This window comes from Oncorhynchus tshawytscha, linkage group LG04 (genome assembly GCF_018296145.1).
Source record: "Oncorhynchus tshawytscha isolate Ot180627B linkage group LG04, Otsh_v2.0, whole genome shotgun sequence".
Classification (NCBI taxonomy): domain Eukaryota; kingdom Metazoa; phylum Chordata; class Actinopteri; order Salmoniformes; family Salmonidae; genus Oncorhynchus; species Oncorhynchus tshawytscha.
In genome coordinates this window covers 2,689,471-2,711,970 of record NC_056432.1, presented here as the reverse complement: position 1 = coordinate 2,711,970, position 22,500 = coordinate 2,689,471, and the positions used below count along the sequence as shown (strand labels likewise).

The 22,500-nt window shown below is 42.6% G+C and overlaps 1 protein-coding gene across 3 annotated transcripts in view; it reads right to left on the bottom strand.

The window, feature by feature from the left end:
• The window catches only part of parp8 (poly (ADP-ribose) polymerase family, member 8), a 93,863-nt gene that overhangs the window by 27,921 nt on the left and 43,442 nt on the right, over positions 1-22,500 (bottom strand). For all 3 annotated transcript variants that reach the window (XM_042320224.1, XM_042320225.1, XM_042320226.1), the window contains exons 7-15: positions 21,493-21,587; positions 7,532-7,592; positions 7,124-7,214; positions 5,023-5,089; positions 4,370-4,492; positions 3,252-3,815; positions 1,790-1,928; positions 1,203-1,256; positions 989-1,084 (exon numbers count right to left, since the gene is read on the bottom strand). In XM_042320224.1, coding sequence (XP_042176158.1) covers positions 989-1,084; positions 1,203-1,256; positions 1,790-1,928; positions 3,252-3,815; positions 4,370-4,492; positions 5,023-5,089; positions 7,124-7,214; positions 7,532-7,592; positions 21,493-21,587 — 1,290 coding nt within the window. The remainder of the gene's footprint in view (positions 1-988; positions 1,085-1,202; positions 1,257-1,789; positions 1,929-3,251; positions 3,816-4,369; positions 4,493-5,022; positions 5,090-7,123; positions 7,215-7,531; positions 7,593-21,492; positions 21,588-22,500) is intronic.

Here is a 22,500-nt window from a genome sequence, read left to right as displayed (position 1 = left end):
TAGGGCCAAAACAGTCTACTGGACGGTACATCTAGGGCCAAAACAGTCTACTGTCTGGTACATCTAGGGCCAAAACAGTCTACTGTCTGGTACGTCTAGGGCCAAAACAGTCTACTGTCTGGTACATCTAGGGCCAAAACAGTCTACTGTCTGGTACATCTAGGGCCAAAACAGTCTACTGTCTGGTACGTCTAGGGCCAAAACAGTCTACTGTCTGGTACATCTAGGGCCAAAACAGTCTACTGTCTGGTACGTCTAGGGCCAAAACAGTCTACTGTCTGGTACGTCTAGGGCCAAAACAGTCTACTGTCTGGTACATCTAGGGCCAAAACAGTCTACTGTCTGGTACATCTAGGGCCAAAACAGTCTACTGTCTGGTACGTCTAGGGCCAAAACAGTCTACTGTCTGGTACATCTAGGGCCAAAACAGTCTACTGTCTGGTACGTCTAGGGCCAAAACAGTCTACTGGACGGTACATCTAGGGCCAAAACAGTCTACAGTCTGGTTCGTCTAGGGCCAAAACAGTCTACTGGACGGTACATCTAGGGCCAAAACAGTCTACTGTCTGGTACGTCTAGGGCCAAAACAGTCTACTGTCTGGTACATCTAGGGCCAAAACAGTCTACTGTCTGGTACGTCTAGGGCCAAAACAGTCTACTGGACGGTTCGTCTAGGGCCAAAACAGTCTACTGGACGGTTCGTCTAGGTCTACGTACCGTAGACTGTTTAGCCCTAGGCATACCGTGCGTGCGTGCAGTGCATGCATGTGTGTATGTGTGTATGTATGTATGTATGTATGTATGTATGTATGTATGTATGTATGTATGTATGTGTGTGTGTGTGTGTGTGTGTGTGTGTGTGTGTGTGTGTGTGTGTGTGTGTGTGTGTGTGTGTGTGTGTGTGTGTGTGTGTGTGTGTGTGTGTATGTATGTATGTATGTATGTATGTGTGTGTGTGTGTGTGTGCACGAGCGTGGTGTGTACTCACTCGGAGCATGGGTCCGTTCTGGAACACATGTGGTTCGTCACACACCACACAGAACTCATTCAGGACCGGAGTTCTCTGCTCAGCATATTCCATGGTCTGAAGAGACAACACAACACATCATAGTGGATCAAACCTCCTGTTGAGAACACCTTATAATGGGGTTGGCTAAAGTAAAGTTTACCTGTAAGGTTTTCTATAAGGTGGCAGTGTTTACCTGGACAAGGAAGCCTCTGTCTCTTATCGGAATGGACTTGGCCCCATTGTTTGGCTATAGAGGAAAAGAGGGTTGTTTAGTAATGCTGTCCGGACCTCTGGCAGTCTCTATGGGTGTGCCACAGGGTTCAATTCTCGGGCCGACTCTCTTCTCTGTATACATCAATGAGGTTGCTCTTGCTGCTTCTGTATACTTCTGGCCCTTCTTTGGACACTGTGTTAACTAACCTCCAGACGAGCTTCAATGCCATACAACTCTCCTTCCATAGCCTCCTACTGCTCTTAAACGCAAGTAAAACTAAATGCATGCTATTCAACCAATCACTGCCCGCACCTGCTCGCCCGTCCAACATCACTACTCTGGACGGCTCTGACTTAGAATACGTGGACAACTACAAATACCTAGGTGTCTGGTTAGACTGTAAACTCTCCTTCCAGACTCATATTAAGCATCTCCAATCCAAAATTAAATCTAGAATTGGTTTCCTATTTCATTGAATTGGTTTCCTACACGTATGGTTTCCTATAAAATTGGTTAACTATTCGTGTTTCTAGTAACCATCAGCCAATCGTGAGAGGCCTACTGACCGGCGGGGGCGTGGCGAGCGAGGGGGCGAGGATCCCGATGAGCCCTGAGGTAAGAGAGAGCCGCCTCCCCTCGGATGGAGACACAGAGTCCTTGAAGATGTCGGCTGCCTTGCCCATCTTGGTACTGCTGGAGTAGGACCTACAGTAACATGGAGGCATTGATGGGGTAGTAGGACCTACAGTAACATGGAGGCATTGATGAGGTAGTAGGACCTGAGGTAACATGGAGTTATTGATGAGGTAGTAGGACCTGAGGTAACATGGAGGCATTGATGAGGTAGTAGGACCTGAGGTAACATGGAGGCATTGATGAGGTAGTAGGACCTGAGGTAACATGGAGGCATTAATGAGGCAGTAGGACCTGAGGTAACATGGAGGCATTGATGAGGCAGTAGGACCTACAGTAACATGGAGTTATTGATGAGGTAGTAGGACCTGAGGTAACATGGAGGCATTGATGAGGCAGTAGGACCTGAGGTAACATGGAGTTATTGATGAGGTAGTAGGACCTACAGTAACATGGAGGCATTGATGAGGCAGTAGGACCTGAGGTAACATGAAGGCATTGATGAGGTAGTAGGACCTACAGTAACATGGAGGCATTGATGAGGCAGTAGGACCTACAGTAACATGGAGGCATTGATGAGGCAGTAGGACCTGAGGTAACATGGAGGCATTGATGAGGTAGTAGGACCTGCAGTAACATGGAGGCATTGATGAGGCAGTAGGACCTACAGTAACATGGAGGCATTGATGAGGTAGTAGGACCTACAGTAACATGGAGGCATTGATGAGGCAGTAGGACCTGAGGTAACATGGAGGCATTGATGAGGCAGTAGGACCTACAGTAACATGGAGGCATTGATGAGGCAGTAGGACCTGAGGTAACATGGAGGCATTGATGAGGCAGTAGGACCTACAGTAACATGGAGGCATTGATGAGGCAGTAGGACCTGAGGTAACATGGAGGCATTGATGAGGTAGTAGGACCTGAGGTAACATGGAGGCATTGATGAGGTAGTAGGACCTACAGTAACATGGAGGCATTGATGAGGTAGTAGGACCTACAGTAACATGGAGGCATTGATGAGGCAGTAGGACCTACAGTAACATGGAGGCATTGATGAGGCAGTAGGACCTGAGGTAACATGGAGGCATTGATGAGGTCTGTCTTGTTGTGGTTTATTTATTGGTGTTTAATGTATTAACTGGTGCCATCACATTTCTTCTGTGGCGGATTAAAGTTGATAAAGTCAGGCGCTACTATAGGTTTCTATGAAATGGGGTGCTCATCTGGGAACAGAGATGGTGATAACATCTCTCAAAAAAGACTGCAACAACAAAAGTATTTTTCTAATGCTATCTCATCTAATAAAAGAGCACCTATGCATTCTAAAATACTTGTGATGTTGCGGTGGATTTGGGAGATACCATTACCTTCTCTTTTTTTAAATTATCTTACCTGCTGAGGAGGTGGTGGTGGTGTTTCAGTCCATCTAATTCCTCCGTCCTGATAGAACCAGAGCACGACCTACTGAGCAGCCTGTGGTGCTTCAAACCTCCTCCAAGACTACCTCCTCCCCCACCAGCGTGCTCACAGCGGGGGTCGCCGGAGCACAATCGGGGCAGGAGCTTGTGGGGAGTGGGGCGGAGGTCCTCTGGTTTGACCAAAGCTGAGCAGGGCCTGCCCAGGATGCGGCGGGGTTTGAGGGGCAGGGGTCCGGGACAGGGCCCTCCTCCATGGTCCAAACGGGGGTCTGTGCTTGACAGGGACTGGCCGAGGAGACGGTGGGTGGTCTTAGTTCCAGGGACCTCCGCTTCAACCTGCTGTTTAACGGTGCTGGAGCAGGTCTGGCCGAGGAGACGGTGGGTGGTCTTAGTTCCAGGGACCTCCGCTTCAACCTGCTGTTTAACGGTGCTGGAGCAGGTCTGGCCGAGGAGACGGTGGGATTTAGAGACGCCATCTTGTTCCGGCTTCAGATTCTTTTTGCTCTTGACACAGCCAGGAGGCGGGTAGCTGGGAGATCTAGGGAGAAAATTAAGATAACTTTATTGTCCAATGTGAGGCAGTAAACCTAGGTTCAATCCTGCCTAACCAATCAGAGAGCAAGGTGGAGCTACTAACATATCATACCAATCTGATCCTTTCAGACACAGTAAATGCCTATATGGTAAGGGATAAGAAATGTCTGTAGTTCCATTATAGTGACAGACCGGTTCATATATATAATTCTGTTTAGGGTCGCAAAATTCAGGTAACTTTCCTGAAATTCAGAGGTTTTCCAGAAATCCTGGTTGGAGGATTCAGTATTTCCTGGTTGGAGGAATCAGCATTTCCTGGCTGGAGGATTCAGTATTTCCTGGCTGGACGATTCAGTATTTCCTGGCTGGAGGATTCAGTATTTCCTGGCTGGAGGATTCCATGTTTCCTGCTTATACCCTCCTGATACCGGGAATCTTCCAACCAGGATTTCTAGAAAACCTCTGAATTTCAGGAAAGTTACCTGAATTTTGCGACCTACTTCTGTTAGACATCAAATGTCAGTGTTCTGAAAATGACAGTGCTGATGTTTCTCTGACCTGCGGAGGGTTGAGAAGATGTGGAGGGGAGATTTGACCTTCTTCTTGTTCTTGTTGTGAAGGGAGTTGAGCTTCTCTTCACTTTGGTGTTTCCACTGCTGGGTGACAAATGTCTGCATTATCCTGGAGAGAAACAAGGAACAAATGTCTGCATTATCCTGGAGAGAAACCAGGAACAAATGTCTGCATTATCCTGGAGAGAAACCAGGAACAAATGTCTGCATTATCCTGGAGAGAAACCAGGAACAAATGTCTGCATTATCCTGGAGAGAAACCAGGAACAAATGTCTGCATTATCCTGGAGAGAAACAAGGAACAAATGTCTGCATTATCCTGGAGAGAAACCAGGAACAAATGTCTGCATTATCCTGGAGAGAAACAAGGAACAAATGTCTGCATTATCCTGGAGAGAAACAAGGAACAAATGTCTGCATTATCCTGGAGAGAAACCAGGAACAAATGTCTGCATTATCCTGGAGAGAAACCAGGAACAAATTTCTGCATTATCCTGGAGAGAAACAAGGAACAAATGTCTGCATTATCCTGGAGAGAAACCAGGAACAAATGTCTGCATTATCTGTGTATTACATTGTAACAAGTAATATGAGTCCTCTAGTGTTTAAAGCCACATCTTAGCACCACCAAACACTTACTTCTTCAACTGATGTCCAAGTCCAAACCGGTCCTTAGTCGATGCCTGGAACACGTCCACCGTGGGGACTGGGGAACACAATACATATTTCATGATGGAAACATAAAGCAATCCAATGTTGCTGCATTGGGGAGGCAGGGTAGCCTAGTGGTTAGAGTGTTGGACTAGTAACCGGAAGGTTGCAAGTTCAAATCCCCGAGCCGACAAGGTACAGAATCTGTCGTTCTGCCCCTGTTTCTAGGCTGTCATTGAAAATAAGAATTTGTTCTTAACTGACTTGCCTGGTTAAATAAAGGTAAAATAAAATGCAGACAGTCCAGTGTGGTTTAATATGTCAGTCCAGAGGTGTGGTTTAATATGTCAGTCCAGAGGTGTGGTTTAATATGTCAGTCCAGAGGTGTGGTTTAATGTCAGTCCAGAGGTGTGGTTTAATGTCAGTCCAGTGTGGTTTAATATGTCAGTCCAGAGGTGTGGTTTAATATGTCAGTCCAGAGGTGTGGTTTAATGTCAGTCCAGAGGTGTGGTTTAATGTCAGTCCAGTGTGGTTTAATATGTCAGTCCAGAGGTGTGGTTTAATATGTCAGTCCAGAGGTGTGGTTTAATATGTCAGTCCAGTGGTGTGGTTTAATATGTCAGTCCAGTGTGGTTTAATATGTCAGTCCAGTGGTGTGGTTTAATATGGGTGTCAGTCCAATGGTGTGGTTTAATATGTCAGTCCAGTGGTGTGGTTTAATATGTCAGTCCAGTGTGGTTTAATATGTCAGTCCAGAGGTGTGGTTTAATATGTCAGTCCAGAGGTGTGGTTTAATGTCAGTCCAGAGGTGTGGTTTAATGTCAGTCCAGTGTGGTTTAATATGTCAGTCCAGAGGTGTGGTTTAATATGTCAGTCCAGAGGTGTGGTTTAATATGTCAGTCCAGTGGTGTGGTTTAATATGTCAGTCCAGTGTGGTTTAATATGTCAGTCCAGTGGTGTGGTTTAATATGTCAGTCCAATGGTGTGGTTTAATATGTCAGTCCAGTGGTGTGGTTTAATATGTCAGTCCAGTGTGGTTTAATATGTCAGTCCAGTGGTGTGGTTTAATATGTCAGTCCAGTGGTGTGGTTTAATATGTCAGTCCAGTGGTGTGGTTTAATATGTCAGTCCAGTGGTGTGGTTTAATATGTCAGTCCAGTGTGGTTTAATTTTCTTTTATGTCAGTCCAGTGGTGTGGTTTAATATGTCAGTCCAGTGGTGTGGTTTAATATGTCAGTCCAGTGTGGTTTAATATGTCAGTCCAGTGTGGTTTAATATGTCAGTCCAGTGGTGTGGTTTAATATGTCAGTCCAGTGTGGTTTAATATGTCAGTCCAGTGTGGTTTAATATGTCAGTCCAGTGGTGTGGTTTAATATGTCAGTCCAGTGTGGTTTAATATATCAGTCCAATGGTGTGGTTTAATATGTCAGTCCAGTGTGGTTTAATATGTCAGTCCAGTGGTGTGGTTTAATATGTCAGTCCAGTGGTGTGGTTTAATATGTCAGTCCAGTGGTGTGGTTTAATATGTCAGTCCAGTGTGGTTTAATATGTCAGTCCAGTGGTGTGGTTTAATATGTCAGTCCAGTGTGGTTTAATATGTCAGTCCAGTGGTGTGGTTTAATATGTCAGTCCAGTGTGGTTTAATATGTCAGTCCAGTGGTGTGGTTTAATATGTCAGTCCAGTGTGGTTTAATATGTCGCTGTCATGCCCTGACCTTAGAGAGACGTTTTATTTCTCTATTTGGTTAGGTCAGGGTGTGATGTGGGGTGGGCATTCTATGTTTTTGTATTTCTATGTTTTGGCTGGGTATGCTTCTCAATCAGGGACAGCTGTCTATCGTTGTCTCTGATTGGGAACCATACTTAGGTAGCCCTTTTTCAGTGTGGGTAGGTTATTTCCTTTGTGGCACTTAGCCCTGTAAGCTTCACGGTTGTTGCGTTCGTTTGTTGTTTTGTTTTGTTGGCGACATTTTAAAATAAAATAAAAGGTACGCTCAACACGCTTTGGTCTACTTCCAACGACACCCGTGACAGTCGCTGCATGCAGACAGTCAAGTGGTATGGTTGTGTGTGTGTGTGTGTCTGGTACCTGGTCCATTCAGGTACTGTGTCAGAGAGCAGTGTAGACGCACGATCACCGTTTCCCTGCGGATCACGTCCCACGCCAGGGCTATTTCCTCCTGATGGAATCAAAACAGGATAATACGACGCAGCACACAATATTCAGGGACCCATTTCAGCTTGATCGCTACTGTCATAACATGTCCTACCACTCCTGAAATACAACTTCTACATTTCTAAACTAAGAATTCAAAGCATAAACAATCTCAGACATTTTCTTTTCACCCACCCGCTATGCCCTTTCTGTCAGATATTACAGACACAGTGATACGCTACTACATTACCAGTAAATCAGATCAACTCTTACCGGCCCATCTTCCATTGCGTTAGGAGACGGAATGCAAGGCAATGAGAATGGCATAAATGGCATACTTACATCTAGGAAACTGACGTCAATGTGCAGATCGATGTCCACGTCATCAATCGCACCGTATTCCCTAAACAATATAAAATATATCACGACGTTACTGTTTCCATTCATCATTACTGTTTCCATTCATCATTACTGTTTCCATTCATCATTACTGTTTCCATTCATCATAACTGTTTCCATTCAACACCTCAATAGCTCAACATCTCAATACCTCAACACCTCAACATCTCAACACCTCAACATTTCAACATCAACACCTCAATATCTCAACACCTCAACATCAACACCTCAACATCTCAATACCTCAACATCTCAATACCTCAACATCTCAGCACCTAAATATCTCAACATCAACACCTCAATATCTCAACAATATTGAGATATATCTACCCTTTAATATATCACTACCCTTTAATATATCTACCCTTTAATATATCACTACCCTTTAATATATCACTACCCTTTAATATATCACTACCCTTTAATGTATCACTACCCTTTAATGTATCACTACCCTTTAATATATCACTACCCTTTAATATATCACTACCCTTTAATATATCACTACCCTTTAATATATCACTACCCTTTAATATATCAATACCCTTTAATATATCACTACCCTTTAATATATCACTACCCTTTAATGTATCACTACCCTTTAATGTATCAATACCCTTTAATATATCACTACCCTTTAATATATCACTACCCTTTAATGTATCACTACCCTTTAATATATCACTACCCTTTAATATATCACTACCCTTTAATGTATCTACCCTTTAATATATCAATACCCTTTAATATATCACTACCCTTTAATATATCACTACCCTTTAATATATCACTACCCTTTAATATATCACCACCCTTTAATATATCACCACCCTTTTATATATCACCACCCTTTTATATATCACCACCCTTTAATATATCACTACCCTTCAATATATCATTACCCTTTAATATATCTACCCTTTAATATATCTACCCTTTAATATATCTACCCTTTAATATATCACTACCCTTTAATATATCTACCATTTAATATATCTACCCTTTAATATATCACTACCCTTTAATATATCTACCCTTTAATATATCTACCCTTTAATATATCACCACCCTTTAATATATCATTACACTTTAATATATCACTACCCTTTAATATATCTACCCTTTAATATATCACTACCCTTTAATATATCACTACCCTTTAATATACCACTACCCTTTAATATATCTACCCTTTAATATATCACTACCCTTTAATATATCTACCCTTTAATATAGCACTACCCTTTAATATATCACTACCCTTTAATATATCTACCCTTTAATATATCACTACCCTTTAATATATCACTACCCTTTAATATATCACTACCCTTTAATATATCTACCCTTTAATATATCACTACCCTTTAATATATCTACCCTTTAATATATCACTACCCTTTAATATATCACTACCCTTTAATATATCTACCCTTTAATATATCACTACCCTTTAATATATCACCACCCTTTAATATATCACCACCCTTTAATATATCACTACCCTTTAATATATCTACCCTTTAATATATCACCACCCTTTAATATATCACCACCCTTTAATATATCACTACCCTTTAATATATCACTACCCTTTAATATATCACTACCCTTTAATATATCACTACCCTTTAATATATCACTACCCTTTAATATATCACTACCCTTTAATATATCTACCCTTTAATATATCACTACCCTTTAATATATCTACCCTTTAATATATCACTACCCTTTAATATATCTACCCTTTAATATATCTACCCTTTAATATATCACTACCCTTTAATATATCTACCCTTTAATATATCTACCCTTTAATATATCACTACCCTTTAATATATCACTACCCTTTAATATATCACTACCCTTTAATATATCTACCCTTTAATATATCACTACCCTTTAATATATCTACCCTTTAATATATCACTACCCTTTAATATATCACTACCCTTTAATATATCTACCCTTTAATATATCACTACCCTTTAATATATCACCACCCTTTAATATATCACCACCCTTTAATATATCACCACCCTTTAATATATCACCACCCTTTAATATATCACTACCCTTTAATATATCTACCCTTTAATATATCTACCCTTTAATATATCACTACCCTTTAATATATCTACCCTTTAATATATCACTACCCTTTAATATATCACTACCCTTTAATATATCACTACCCTTTAATATATCTACCCTTTAATATATCACTACCCTTTAATATATCTACCCTTTAATATATCACTACCCTTTAATATATCTACCCTTTAATATATCTACCCTTTAATATATCACTACCCTTTAATATATCACTACCCTTTAATATATCTACCCTTTAATATATCACTACCCTTTAATATATCACTACCCTTTAATATATCTACCCTTTAATATATCTACCCTTTAATATATCACTACCCTTTAATATATCACCACCCTTTAATGTATCTACCCTTTAATGTATCACTACCCTTTAATATATCTACCCTTTAATATATCACTACCCTTTAATATATCTACCCTTTAATATATCTACCCTTTAACATATCATAGGGTTAATGGAATGTAGAACAATAGTTTAAGAATTGCTCTTCCTCTGTCCAGGATATACACCCGGAAAAGAATACACTTCATTTTGTTTTCTTTTTTCTACTTGGTCAGAAGAAGCTGTTACTGGACTGTACTGACTAAAACAGTTGTTAACCTTTAAGGTTTATATTCTAAGTGAAACAAAAATGTTCAGTAATATTCCATGATGTTCTTAAAAAATATATGTGTTGACTGAATATACGCGAGTCGTGTCTGCTAAATGAACAAGTTGACGGAACAGCCATTATACCCTCGGGCTACTGAGCACAAATAAATAAAACTCAAAACGACAGCATCAAACGAAGCAGACAATGTGGAGTGGGTCTTTGCTGATGTGATAAAGAAGCTGAATGAAAGAGTACAGGGAAGAAAACCCCACAGGCCAGCCATCTGCATTGGCCTCATTTATACACCTTTGTAGATACGGATGGGGAAAAAGGTTTCCCGTATTTTCAAGACCTGAGCTATTGAAATGTTTTTTTTTGTTATGTGTTACCTTTACTAGTGGAGTGTTACAGAAAGAATCATGGGGTGGTTGAGAGTCAGGCAGAATGGAGGGAATAGATAACAACAGAGAGAATCATGGGGTGGTAGAGAGTCAGGCAGAATGGAGGGAATAGATAACAACAGAGAGAATCATGGGGTGGTAGAGAGTCAGGCAGAATGGAGGGAATAGATAACAACAGATAGAATCATGGGGTGGTAGAGTCAGGCAGAATGGAGGGAATCATGGGGTGGTAGAGAGTCAGGCAGAATGGAGGGAATAGATAACAACAACAGAGAATCATGGGGTGGTAGAGAGTCAGGCAGAATGGAGGGAATAGATAACAACAACAGAGAATCATGGGGTGGTAGAGAGTCAGGCAGAATGGAGGGAATCATGGGGTGGTAGAGAGTCAGGCAGAATGGAGGGAATAGATAACAACAACAGAGGGAATCATGGGGTGGTAGAGAGTCAGGCAGAATGGAGGGAATAGATAACAACAGAGAGAATCATGGGGTGGTAGAGAGTCAGGCAGAATGGAGGGAATAGATAACAACAACAGAGGGAATCATGGGGTGGTAGAGAGTCAGGCAGAATGGAGGGAATAGATAACAACAGAGAGAATCATGGGGTGGTAGAGAGTCAGGTAGAATGGAGGGAATAGATAACAACAACAGAGGGAATCATGGGGTGGTAGAGAGTCAGGCAGAATGGAGGGAATCATGGGGTGGTAGAGAGTCAGGCAGAATGGAGGGAATAGATAACAACAACAGAGAATCATGGGGTGGTAGAGAGTCAGGCAGAATGGAGGGAATAGATAACAACAACAGAGAATCATGGGGTGGTAGAGAGTCAGGCAGAATGGAGGGAATAGATAACAACAACAGAGAATCATGGGGTGGTAGAGAGTCAGGCAGAATGGAGGGAATAGATAACAACAACAGAGAATCATGGGGTGGTAGAGAGTCAGGCAGAATGGAGGGAATAGATAACAACAACAGAGAATCATGGGGTGGTAGAGAGTCAGGCAGAATGGAGGGAATAGATAACAACAGAGAGCATCATGGGGTGGTAGAGAGTCAGGCAGAATGGAGGGAATAGATAACAACAACAGAGAATCATGGGGTGGTAGAGAGTCAGGCAGAATGGAGGGAATAGATAACAACAACAGAGAATCATGGGGTGGTAGAGAGTCAGGCAGAATGGAGGGAATGGATAACAACAGAGAGAATCATGGGGTGGTTGAGAGTCGGGCAGAATGGAGGGAATAGATAACAACAACAGAGAATCATGGGGTGGTAGAGAGTCAGGCAGAATGGAGGGAATAGATAACAACAACAGAGAATCATGGGGAGGTAGAGAGTCAGGCAGAATGGAGGGAATGGATAACAACAGAGAGAATCATGGGGTGGTAGAGAGTCAGGCAGAATGGAGGGAATAGATAACAACAGAGAGAATCATGGGGTGGTAGAGAGTCAGGCAGAATGGAGGGAATAGATAACAACAGAGAGCATCATGGGGTGGTGGAGAGTCGGGCAGAATGGAGGGAGTCATGGGGTGGTAGAGAGTCGGGCAGAATGGAGGGAATCATGGGGTGGTTGAGAGTCAGGCAGAATGGAGGGAATAGTTAACAACAGAGAGAATCATGGGGTGGTGGAGAGTCGGGCAGAATGGAGGGAGTCATGGGGTGGTAGAGAGTCAGGCAGAATGGAGGGAATCATGGGGTGGTGAGAGTCAGGCAGAATGGAGGGAATCATGGGGTGGTAGAGAGTCAGGCAGAATGGAGGGAATCATGGGGTGGTAGAGAGTCAGGCAGAATGGAGGGAATCATGGGGTGGTTGAGAGTCGGGCAGAATGGAGGGAATCATGGGGTGGTAGAGAGTCAGGCAGAATGGAGGGAATAGTTAACAACAGAGAGAATCATGGGGTGGTAGAGAGTCAGGTACACCACAATGCTGTGGCTTGGCTCTCTTACCTATTCAGTCAATATATTAGAATACAAAAGAAACCATCCACTTTTGATGGGCTATCAGCAGGACAATAGACTCTTTATGGGCTACCAGCAGGACAATAGACTCTTTATGGACTATCAGCAGGACAATAGACTCTTTATGGACTATCAGCAGGACATTATACACCTGATGGTCTATCAGCAGGACAATAGACTCTTTATGGGCTACCAGCAGGACAATAGACTCTTTGTGGACTATCAGCAGGACATTATACCCCTGATGATCTATCAGCAGGACAATAGACTCTTTATGGGCTACCAGCAGGACAATAGACTCTTTATGGACTATCAGCAGGACATTATACCCCTGATGGTCTATCAGCAGGACATTATACCCCTGATGGTCTGTCAGCAGGACATTATACCCCTGATGGTCTATCAGCAGGACATTATACCCCTGATGGTCTATCAGCAAGACATTCTACCCCTGATGGTCTATCAGCAGGATATTATACCCTTGATGGTCTATCAGCAGGACATTATACCCCTGATGGTCTGTCAGCAGGACATTATACCCCTGATGGTCTATCAGCAAGACATTCTACCCCTGATGGTCTATCAGCAGGATATTATACCCTTGATGGTCTATCAGCAGGACATTCTACCCCTGATGGTCTATCAGCAGGACATTATACACTTGATGGTCTATTAGCAGGACAATAGACTCTGGTCAAGTTGATTTATATTTTCAGGGACTTGGGAGAGAGGAGGGTGCACTAGCTAGCCAACTATGTTAACTTACAGTCACGTCAAACAGTGCACACAGAATAACAGCAAAGTAGCTGCATTTGTTTAAGCTGTTTTCTAGTGACATTTATTTGGATACATCCATAACAATGAGCTAATGAGACCCGATTTCAACTGGCGCAAAAAAAATGGGCTCATTCGTCATTACACTGTTGTTCAGAGGAGCTAGCCAACAACACAGCTAACACAATCACTGTTGTTCAGAGGAGCTAGCCAACAACACAGCTAACACAATCACTGTTGTTCAGAGGAGCTAGCCAACAACACAGCTAACACAATCACTGTTGTTCAGAGGAGCTAGCCAACAACACAGCTAACACAATCACTTACAACTGAAGCTGGAAAGACTGCAAACTAACTGCCTGCCTGCCTGTCTGTCTCGTCCCGACTCCCGACATGTTCATTACTATGGGTCAGCTGGAGATTGAATTTGAATATTGAAACAATGTTGCAGATGTCGGAGAGACAGACAGCAATGTTTATACAAATCTCCGCTGTTGAAAACTACATATACATTTAAAAGAAATGTGAGATAATGTCGAGATGCTTTTTATAGTGGAGATCAAGTTTATAAATTGCCTGGCTGGGCTGATGAGACAGTGGGTTGCACAGTCAGGTAGGGCAGAGTAAATAGGCATTTTAACGTCATAGATTTAGCTGGTGGTAACATGTGGAATAGACACCGGCTGAAATGCGTTTTTAACCAATCAGCATTCAGGATTACCCGTTGTATAATTTATTATAATCCACATAATAATTCACAAGAGATGAACTGTAGCGAGAGGAGAGAGACCGCGTATCTGTAATTTGTAATCTGCTATGTGTCTAGCAATAGCAATCTGCTAGCAAATCAACCTTATAATAGGTGATGATTTATAGTGCCTTCAGCAAATATGAATTCCCCTTGACATTTACCACATGTGGTTGTGATACAGCCTGAATTTAAAATGGATTACATTGAGATTTGTTGTCACTGGCCTAAACACACACCCCATAATTTCAAAGTGGAATTATGTTTTTCGAAATTTGTACAAATGTATTTAAAAATGAAAAGTTGAAATGTCTTGAGTCAATAAGTTTTCAACCCCTTTGTTAATGGTAAGCCTAAATAAGTTCAGGAGTAAAAATTTGCTTAACAAGTCACATAATAAATTGCATGTACTCACTCTGTGTACAATAATAGTGGTTAACCTGATTTTTGAATGACTACCTCACCTCTGTACCCCACACATACAATTATCTGTAAATTCCCTCAGTCAGGCAGCGAATTTCAAACACAGATTCAACCACAAAGACCAGGGAGGTTTTCCAATGCCTCGAAAAGAATGGCACCTATTGGTAGATGGGTGATAATTAAAAAAAGCAGAGCTTGAATTTCCCTTTCAGCATGGTGAAGTTATTAATTAGGCTTTGAACGGTGTATCAATAAACCCAGTCACGACAAAGATACAGGCGTCCTTCCTAACTCAGTTGCCGGAGAGGAAGGAAACCAGTCAGGGATTTCACCATGAGGCCAATGGTGACTTTAAAACAGAGTTTAATGGCTGTGATAAGAGAACTGAGGATGGATCAACAACATTGTAGTTACTCCACAATACTAACCTAAATGACAGAGTGAAAAGAAGGAAGCCTGTACAGAAAACAAATATTCCAAAACATGAATCCTGTTTTCAACAAGGCACTAAAGTTATATGCAACAAGGCTAAAGTTAAAGTTATACTGCAACAAGGCACTAAAGTTATACTGCAACAAGGCTAAAGTTATACTGCAACAAGGCACTAAAGTTATACTGCAACAAGGCACTAAAGTTATACTAAAGTTATACTGCAACAAGGCACTAAAGTTATACTGCAAAAAAAATGTGAAGTTATTAATTAGGCTTTGAACGGTGTATCAATAAACCCAGTCCCTACAAAGATACATGTGTCCTTCCTAACTCAGTTACTGGAGTTGCTTGACAAGAACACAGTGAATATTCCTGAGTGGCCGAGTTACAGTTTTGATGAAAATTTTCTTTAAAATCTATGGCAAGACCAGAAAATGGTTGTCTAGCAATGATCAACAACCAATTAGTGTTTTTGCATCATCAGATTCTCAAGCCAAAATGTCTTGATAGCCTTCACCAGTTCATCTTTGCTTGCTTTTGCTTTTGCATGTCAAAATTATGGATGAATGTTTACAGTTGATGCCAAACAAGTTTGATCGAGTTCAAATCAGGAGACAATAATAATACAATAATAACAAATACAATAATAATTCACAAACCAATTATAATCAATCACGCCTGCTCCCGCTCTCCCTCTCTGGTGCTCGAGGGCGCCAGGCTGCCCTTTATTACGCACACCTGTCACCATCATTACGCGCATCGGTGCTCACTGAACTCACCTGGACTCCTTCACTTTGTTGATTGCCTTCCCTATATCTGTCTGCTCCCCCATTTGTTCACTGTGTCAGCATTACTGTCATTATGTGTTCATGTCCAGACGCTGTCCTGTCCTGTCCCATGGCCATTGTTAATTAAATGTTCACTCCCTCCCTCCACTTCCTGCTTCTCGTCTACCAGCGTCGATCCTTACAGTTCTAAAGTCTTTAGTAGAGATGAAAAACAGTCGCATACATTCGTGAACGGAATGACATTAGTGGACATGTTGCGGTTTATTTATTGTTCAATTATTCAAGGCTCCCTTTGTTATTTCGTAAAGTACATTTTTAAGTAAAATGCTTGAACAACTAGAAAGAAGCATCTACAGTATTTGTTCATCAACATCTTTGTGTTTTTTGGTAATAAAATAATGATTTAAAAAAATGTACCTTTAAAATCCAGAGGTTAATTTCAAATACATCTCAACTACATTTTAGTTGCACCCATTTAGTTTCAGCATTTCCCTCACTTTACAGCATTTCCCTCACTTTTCAGCATTTCCCTCACTTTACAGCATTTCCCTCACTTTACAGCATTTCCCTCACTTTTCAGCATTTCCCTCACTTTTCAGCATTTCCCTCACTTTTCAGCATTTCCCTCACTTTACAGCATTTCCCTCACTTTTCAGCATTTCCCTCACTTTACAGCATTTCCTTTACTCAGACAACAACAAATGTGCAAAACTAGCCCAATTAGCAATTTGGGCATCTTCTTTGTGCACGGTGCTGAAGTATATAATGGTTGTCAGTTAAAACCCATACGGCGCTGTGAACTGGAGAACGGCCTACAAAAAGAAAAAATTCTAAAATAAAGAAATGCTTAGAGATATAATATCAACAGGAGAATGGAACGACAATGGAATGATTTGAATTGAAACATTGGACCATTTTAATCCTAAAGTGTATTTACAATCGGGGGGGTTCTCTGCTCGGCCTCTAAAGCCGAGGTTTAATAAATGGTGTTCAAAGATGGCCCCTGGTGGTTCGAACTAGTAATGCACCTTACCATTCCACAGCATAACGCACGCTATACCGTAGTATGAAGCAACTTTTATTTGAGGAACAACTGTGTCTCTCTCTCTCTCACTCTCTCTCTCTCACACTCTCTCTCTCTCTCTCTCACTCTCTCTCTCTCTCTCTCTCTCTCTCTCTCTCTCACACACTCTCTCTCTCTCTCTTACTCTCTCTCTCTTTCTTACTCTCTCACTCACTCTCTCTCTGTGATTTACAACTCAGAAAGTACAGGGAGCTGACAAACACAAACCTGACAATTTCCTTTACCTTTCTCTCTACCATCAGCACTTTACAACCTCACCCAATGTATACTAACACACACACACACACACACACACACACACACACACACACACACACACACACACACACACACACACACACACACACACACACAGAAGGACCATTCTCCAGCACATCATTTTCCATGAAGAAGCATTTTACTTACATGCTTACACTGCAATAGCAAAAAAACATACACGTCAGGTCCATGTGGGTGCTGACAGAGAGATATTCTATGAATAAAGACTATTTTAATCTCCCCTTTGATGTAACTGAACTCTATTGTAAATACTGAAGGTATTTTCTTTAAAATCAAAATGTCTTGATTTAGCCTGAGGAAGATGTTAGAAATCCAACTATTTAAATCACTAATAAAGTCAAAAATCCTCTGGCGACACAGAAATGTAAAGTCATGTATCGTCTGCGTAGCAGGGAAAATCAAAGCTGTGCTTTCTGATAACACTGCCAAGGGGTATATGTACATATGTAAACCCGAACAGTAACGGAACCAACATTGAACCTTGTGGAGTGCCAAATGGGATATGTATTTTCTCTGAGTTATGTACAACAATAAAAAAAACTCTTGACGGGTTAAATAGGTCCTAAACCAATTTAGAACTGGACCGGAGAGGCCAACCCACCTCTCCAGTCTGTCCAGAAGGACATCATGATCAACAGTGTCGAATGCAGCCCTTAATAAATCCAAGAGTACAAGGACAGAGAGCTGTTAGGCATCTGTGTTGGCTCTAAGATCATTTACCACTTTTAACAAAGAATATGTCTGTGCTGTGGTGGGCACGAAAACCAGATTGGAATTTTTCAAAAATACAGTTGGCACTTCAAAAAAATATTTTGCTGTTTGAAAACCAATTTCTCCAGAATTTTTCTTTAGGAATGGAAGGTTGGAACTTAAGGGGTTTCACCATAGTAGTTTTTTAGTACAGTGGGGAAAGTGCCTGTGAACAGGAAGTGATTAACAATAAAAAGCCAGACTCAATGGACAACATACCAAACTACCAATAATCCAATGTCATGCTCCCTCAAACGATGCCAAAGAGGAAGACAAAGAACTGCTCTATAACAATAGAGAAGTAGAGAAGACACCTGCTCAAGACCTGCTCTTCGTCATCGGAGACCTGAATGGAAAGGTTGGCACTGACAACACTATATTTTACGAGAGAACAATGGGGAAGCATGGCTGCGGAGAGATTAATGACAACGGTGAAAGACTGGCAACATTCTGCGTCACAAATAACCTGATGATTAGTGGCAGCCTGTTTCCTCACAAGAATATCCACAAGCTGACATGGTACTCTCCTACTGGAAGAGACAAGAACCAGATTGACCTGATGATCAGCGGCAAGTGAAGATGCTCGCTGAGAGAAGTCAAGGTGTGAAGGGAGGCAGATGTTACCAGTGACCACCATCTTGTGACTGCCGACATCACACTAAAGCTGAAACGGTCAAGACCACCGACAAAAGGAACAACAACATTTGATGTTGGCATGCTGAGGGGCCAAACCATCAAGAAAATCTTCACAATGCAAGTTCACAACAAGTATCAAGCCCTTTCAAACAACACAGAAGAAGGCAACTGAAGGCAACTATAGACAGGAAGTGGGAGAAAGTAGTTCAAGCTTACAGTGAAAGTGGCAAGAAAAACATCAGACAAAGAAGAAGAAGGCAACTCAAATCATGGATCAACCCAGAAACATGGAAAATGATCAAGGAATGGATCACCCAAGTAACATGGGAAATGATTGATAAATGGATCACCCAAGTAACATGGGAAATGATTGATGAATGGATCACCTCAGAAACATGGGAAATTACAGAGGGGAAGAAAAAAAAACAGATGCCAAATCACAAAGGCTGAAACAGAAACTGGAGGAGCAGTACAGACAAATCAACACACAAGTCAAAAGACTAGTAAGAAGAGACAACAGGGGCTACCTGGAGGAGAAACAACAAGGTCTACCTGGAGAAGAGACAACGGGGCCTACCTGGAGGAGAGACAACGGGGCCTACCTGGAGGAGAGACAACGGGGCCTACCTGGAGGATAAACAACAAGGTCTACCTGGACGAGAGACAATGGGGCCTACCTGGAGGAGAGACAACGGGGCCTACCTGGAGGATAAACAACAAGGTCTACCTGGAGGAGAGACAATGGGGGGGCCTACCTGGAGGAGAGACAATGGGGCCTACCTGGAGGAGAGACAACGGGGCCTACCTGGAGGAGAGACAATGGGGCCTACCTGGAGGATAAACAACAAGGTCTACCTGGAGGAGAGACAATGGGGCCTATCTGGAGGAGAGACAACAGGGCCTACCTGGAGGAGAGACAACGGGGCCTACCTGGAGGAGAAACAACAAGGTCTACCTGGAGGAGAAACAACAAGGTCTACCTGGAGGAGAAACAACAAGGTCTACCTGGAGGAGAAACAACAGGGCCTACCTGGAGGAGAGACAACAAGGCCTACCTGGAGGAGAAACAACAAGGCCTACCTGGAGGAGAAACAACAAGGCCTACCTGGAGGAGAAACAACAAGGCCTACCTGGAGGAGAGACAATGGGGCCTACCTGGAGGAGAGACAACGGGGCCTACCTGGAGGAGAGACAACGGGGCCTACCTGGAGGATAAACAACAAGGTCTACCTGGAGGAGAGACAATGGGGCCTACCTGGAGGAGAGACAACGGGGCCTACCTGGAGGATAAACAACAAGGTCTACCTGGAGGAGAGACAATGGGGCCTACCTGAAGGAGAGACAATGGGGCCTACCTGGAGGAGAGACAACGGGGCCTACCTGGAGGAGAGACAACGGGGCCTACCTGGAGGATAAACAACAAGGTCTACCTGGAGGAGAGACAACGGGGCCTATCTGGAGGAGAGACAACAGGGCCTACCTGGAGGAGAGACAACGGGGCCTACCTGGAGGAGAAACAACAAGGCCTACCTGGAGGAGAAACAACAAGGCCTACCTGGAGGAGAAACAACAAGGCCTACCTGGAGGAGAAACAACAAGGCCTACCTGGAGGAGAGACAACAAGGCCTACCTGGAGGAGAGACAACAAGGCCTACCTGGAGGAGAGACAACAAGGCCTACCTGGAGGAGAGACAACGGGGCCTACCTGGAGGAGAAACAAGGCTGAGTCTCCTCCTACCCATCTGTACAAGCCCTGATATTTAACCCTTCCTCCTAGGCTGAGTCTCCTCCTACACATCTGAACAAGCCCTGATATTTAACCCTTTCTCCTAGGCTGAGTCTCCTCCTACACATCTGTACAAGCAGTGATATTTAACCCTTCCTCCTAGGCTGAGTCTCCTCCTACACATCTGTACAAGCACTGATATTTAACCCTTCCTCCTAGGCTGAGTCTCCTCCTACACATCTGAACAAGCCCTGATATTTAACCCTTTCTCCTAGGCTGAGTCTCCTCCTACACATCTGTACAAGCAGTGATATTTAACCCTTCCTCCTAGGCTGTCTCCTCCTAAACATTTGTACAAACATTGTTCTTTGCTGCTAGGCAGGACACTAAGCGATACGGGCCATACACTTTTATTTCTCCCTTAAGGTGACCTGACCTGACCTCAACCCCCCCCATCACTAATCCATGGCTCTCTTCCCCTTATCAATGCCTGCCACATGTAATTGTTTCCTTGCACTCAACACATTCCAAGCTTAATTGCACACACTATATACCTTCCTCTTATAACCATTAACTTCTGGTGTAGATCCTCTAAACCTCTGAACTTCATCAGGGACATAAATAAGTATATTTCCATATTCCCAGAACCCAAAATGTTGTATTGTACTCTAGCAGACATTGACTCAGGCAAGAGGAACAGGATGGACCTTGTATTGTACTCAAGGTAACCTGCCTAAATGACTATCGCTCCAAAGCACTCACATATGAAGCTATGAAATGCTTTGAAAAGCTGTTCATGGCACACATCAACAACATCATCCCAGAAACCCTAGACCCAGTCCAATTTGAATCCCGCTCCAACAGATTCACAGATGACGCCAACTCTATTGCACTCCACACTGCCCTTTATTCCTAGTTATATGCACATATCTACCTCAATTACCTCCTACCCCTGCACATCGACTCGGTACTGGTACCCCGCGTGTATAGCCAAACTATCGTTACTCATTGTGTATTTATTATGACGTGTTTTACTGTTCTATTTTTTCTCCATTTTCTTTCTCTCTACGTTGTTGGGAGGTAAGTCAGCATTCCACTGTTAGTCCACACCTGTTGTTTTGCGAAGCAGTTTTACAGATACAATTCTATTTTATTTGCCACACACAGTCAGAGAGGGAGGAGCTACCTGAGAGATACTGCGTGATGTCCGAACATCTCCCGGACCGCCGCCAGGTCTGCCTCCAACTGGGGGTGCTTGTGGAGCTCGCCATCGTAGTTCACCTATCAGAGAGAGACGTCAATTAATCAAATGTGTTTTAAATCCCCTTTTCCATCAGCAGTAGTCGCAAAGCTCTTCATAGTAACGTGGCCCAGACCTGGGCTCTGACAGCACATCTCAGTAAGACAAATTAATGAATGGTGTTCCAAAAGAGTTCCAGTTTCCAGGAATTTCCACAAATACAAATTCCTTCTAGACACCGTTGCCCTAGAGCACACAAAAAAATGATACTTACCTCGGCCTAAACATCAGTGCCACAGGTAACTTCCACAAAGCTGTGAACGATCTGAGAGACAAGGCAAGAAAGGCCTTCTACACCATCAAAAGGAACATAAAATTCGACATACCAATTAGGATCTGGCTAAAAATACTTGAATCAGTCATTGAGCCCATTGCCCTTTACGGTTGTGAGGTCTGGGGTCCGCTCACCAACCAAGAATTCACAAAATGGGACAAACACCAAACTGAGACTCCTCTGTGTACAACGTAAAACACTAAATAATGCATGCAGAGCAGAATTAGGCCGACAACCGCCAATTATCAAAATCCAGAAAACATGTCACGCCCTGACCATAGAGATCCTTTTTATGTCTCTGTTTTGGTTTGGTCAGGGCGTGAGTTGGGGTGGGCATTCTATGTTTTCCATTCTATGTTTCCATATTTCTTTGTGTTTGGCCGGGTGTGGTTCTCAATCAGAGGCAGCTGTCTATCGTTGTCTCTGATTGAGAAACATAATTAGGTAGCCTTTTCCCTGTGTTTTGTGGGTGGTTATTTTCTGTTTTGTGTGTCTGCACCAGATAGAACTGTTCCATTTGTTCCGTTTTGTTATTTTTTGGTTCTAGTGTTCAGTTTTATTAAAAATCATGAACACGTAGCACGCTGCCCCTTGGTCCTCTTCTTCAAACAGCCGTTAAA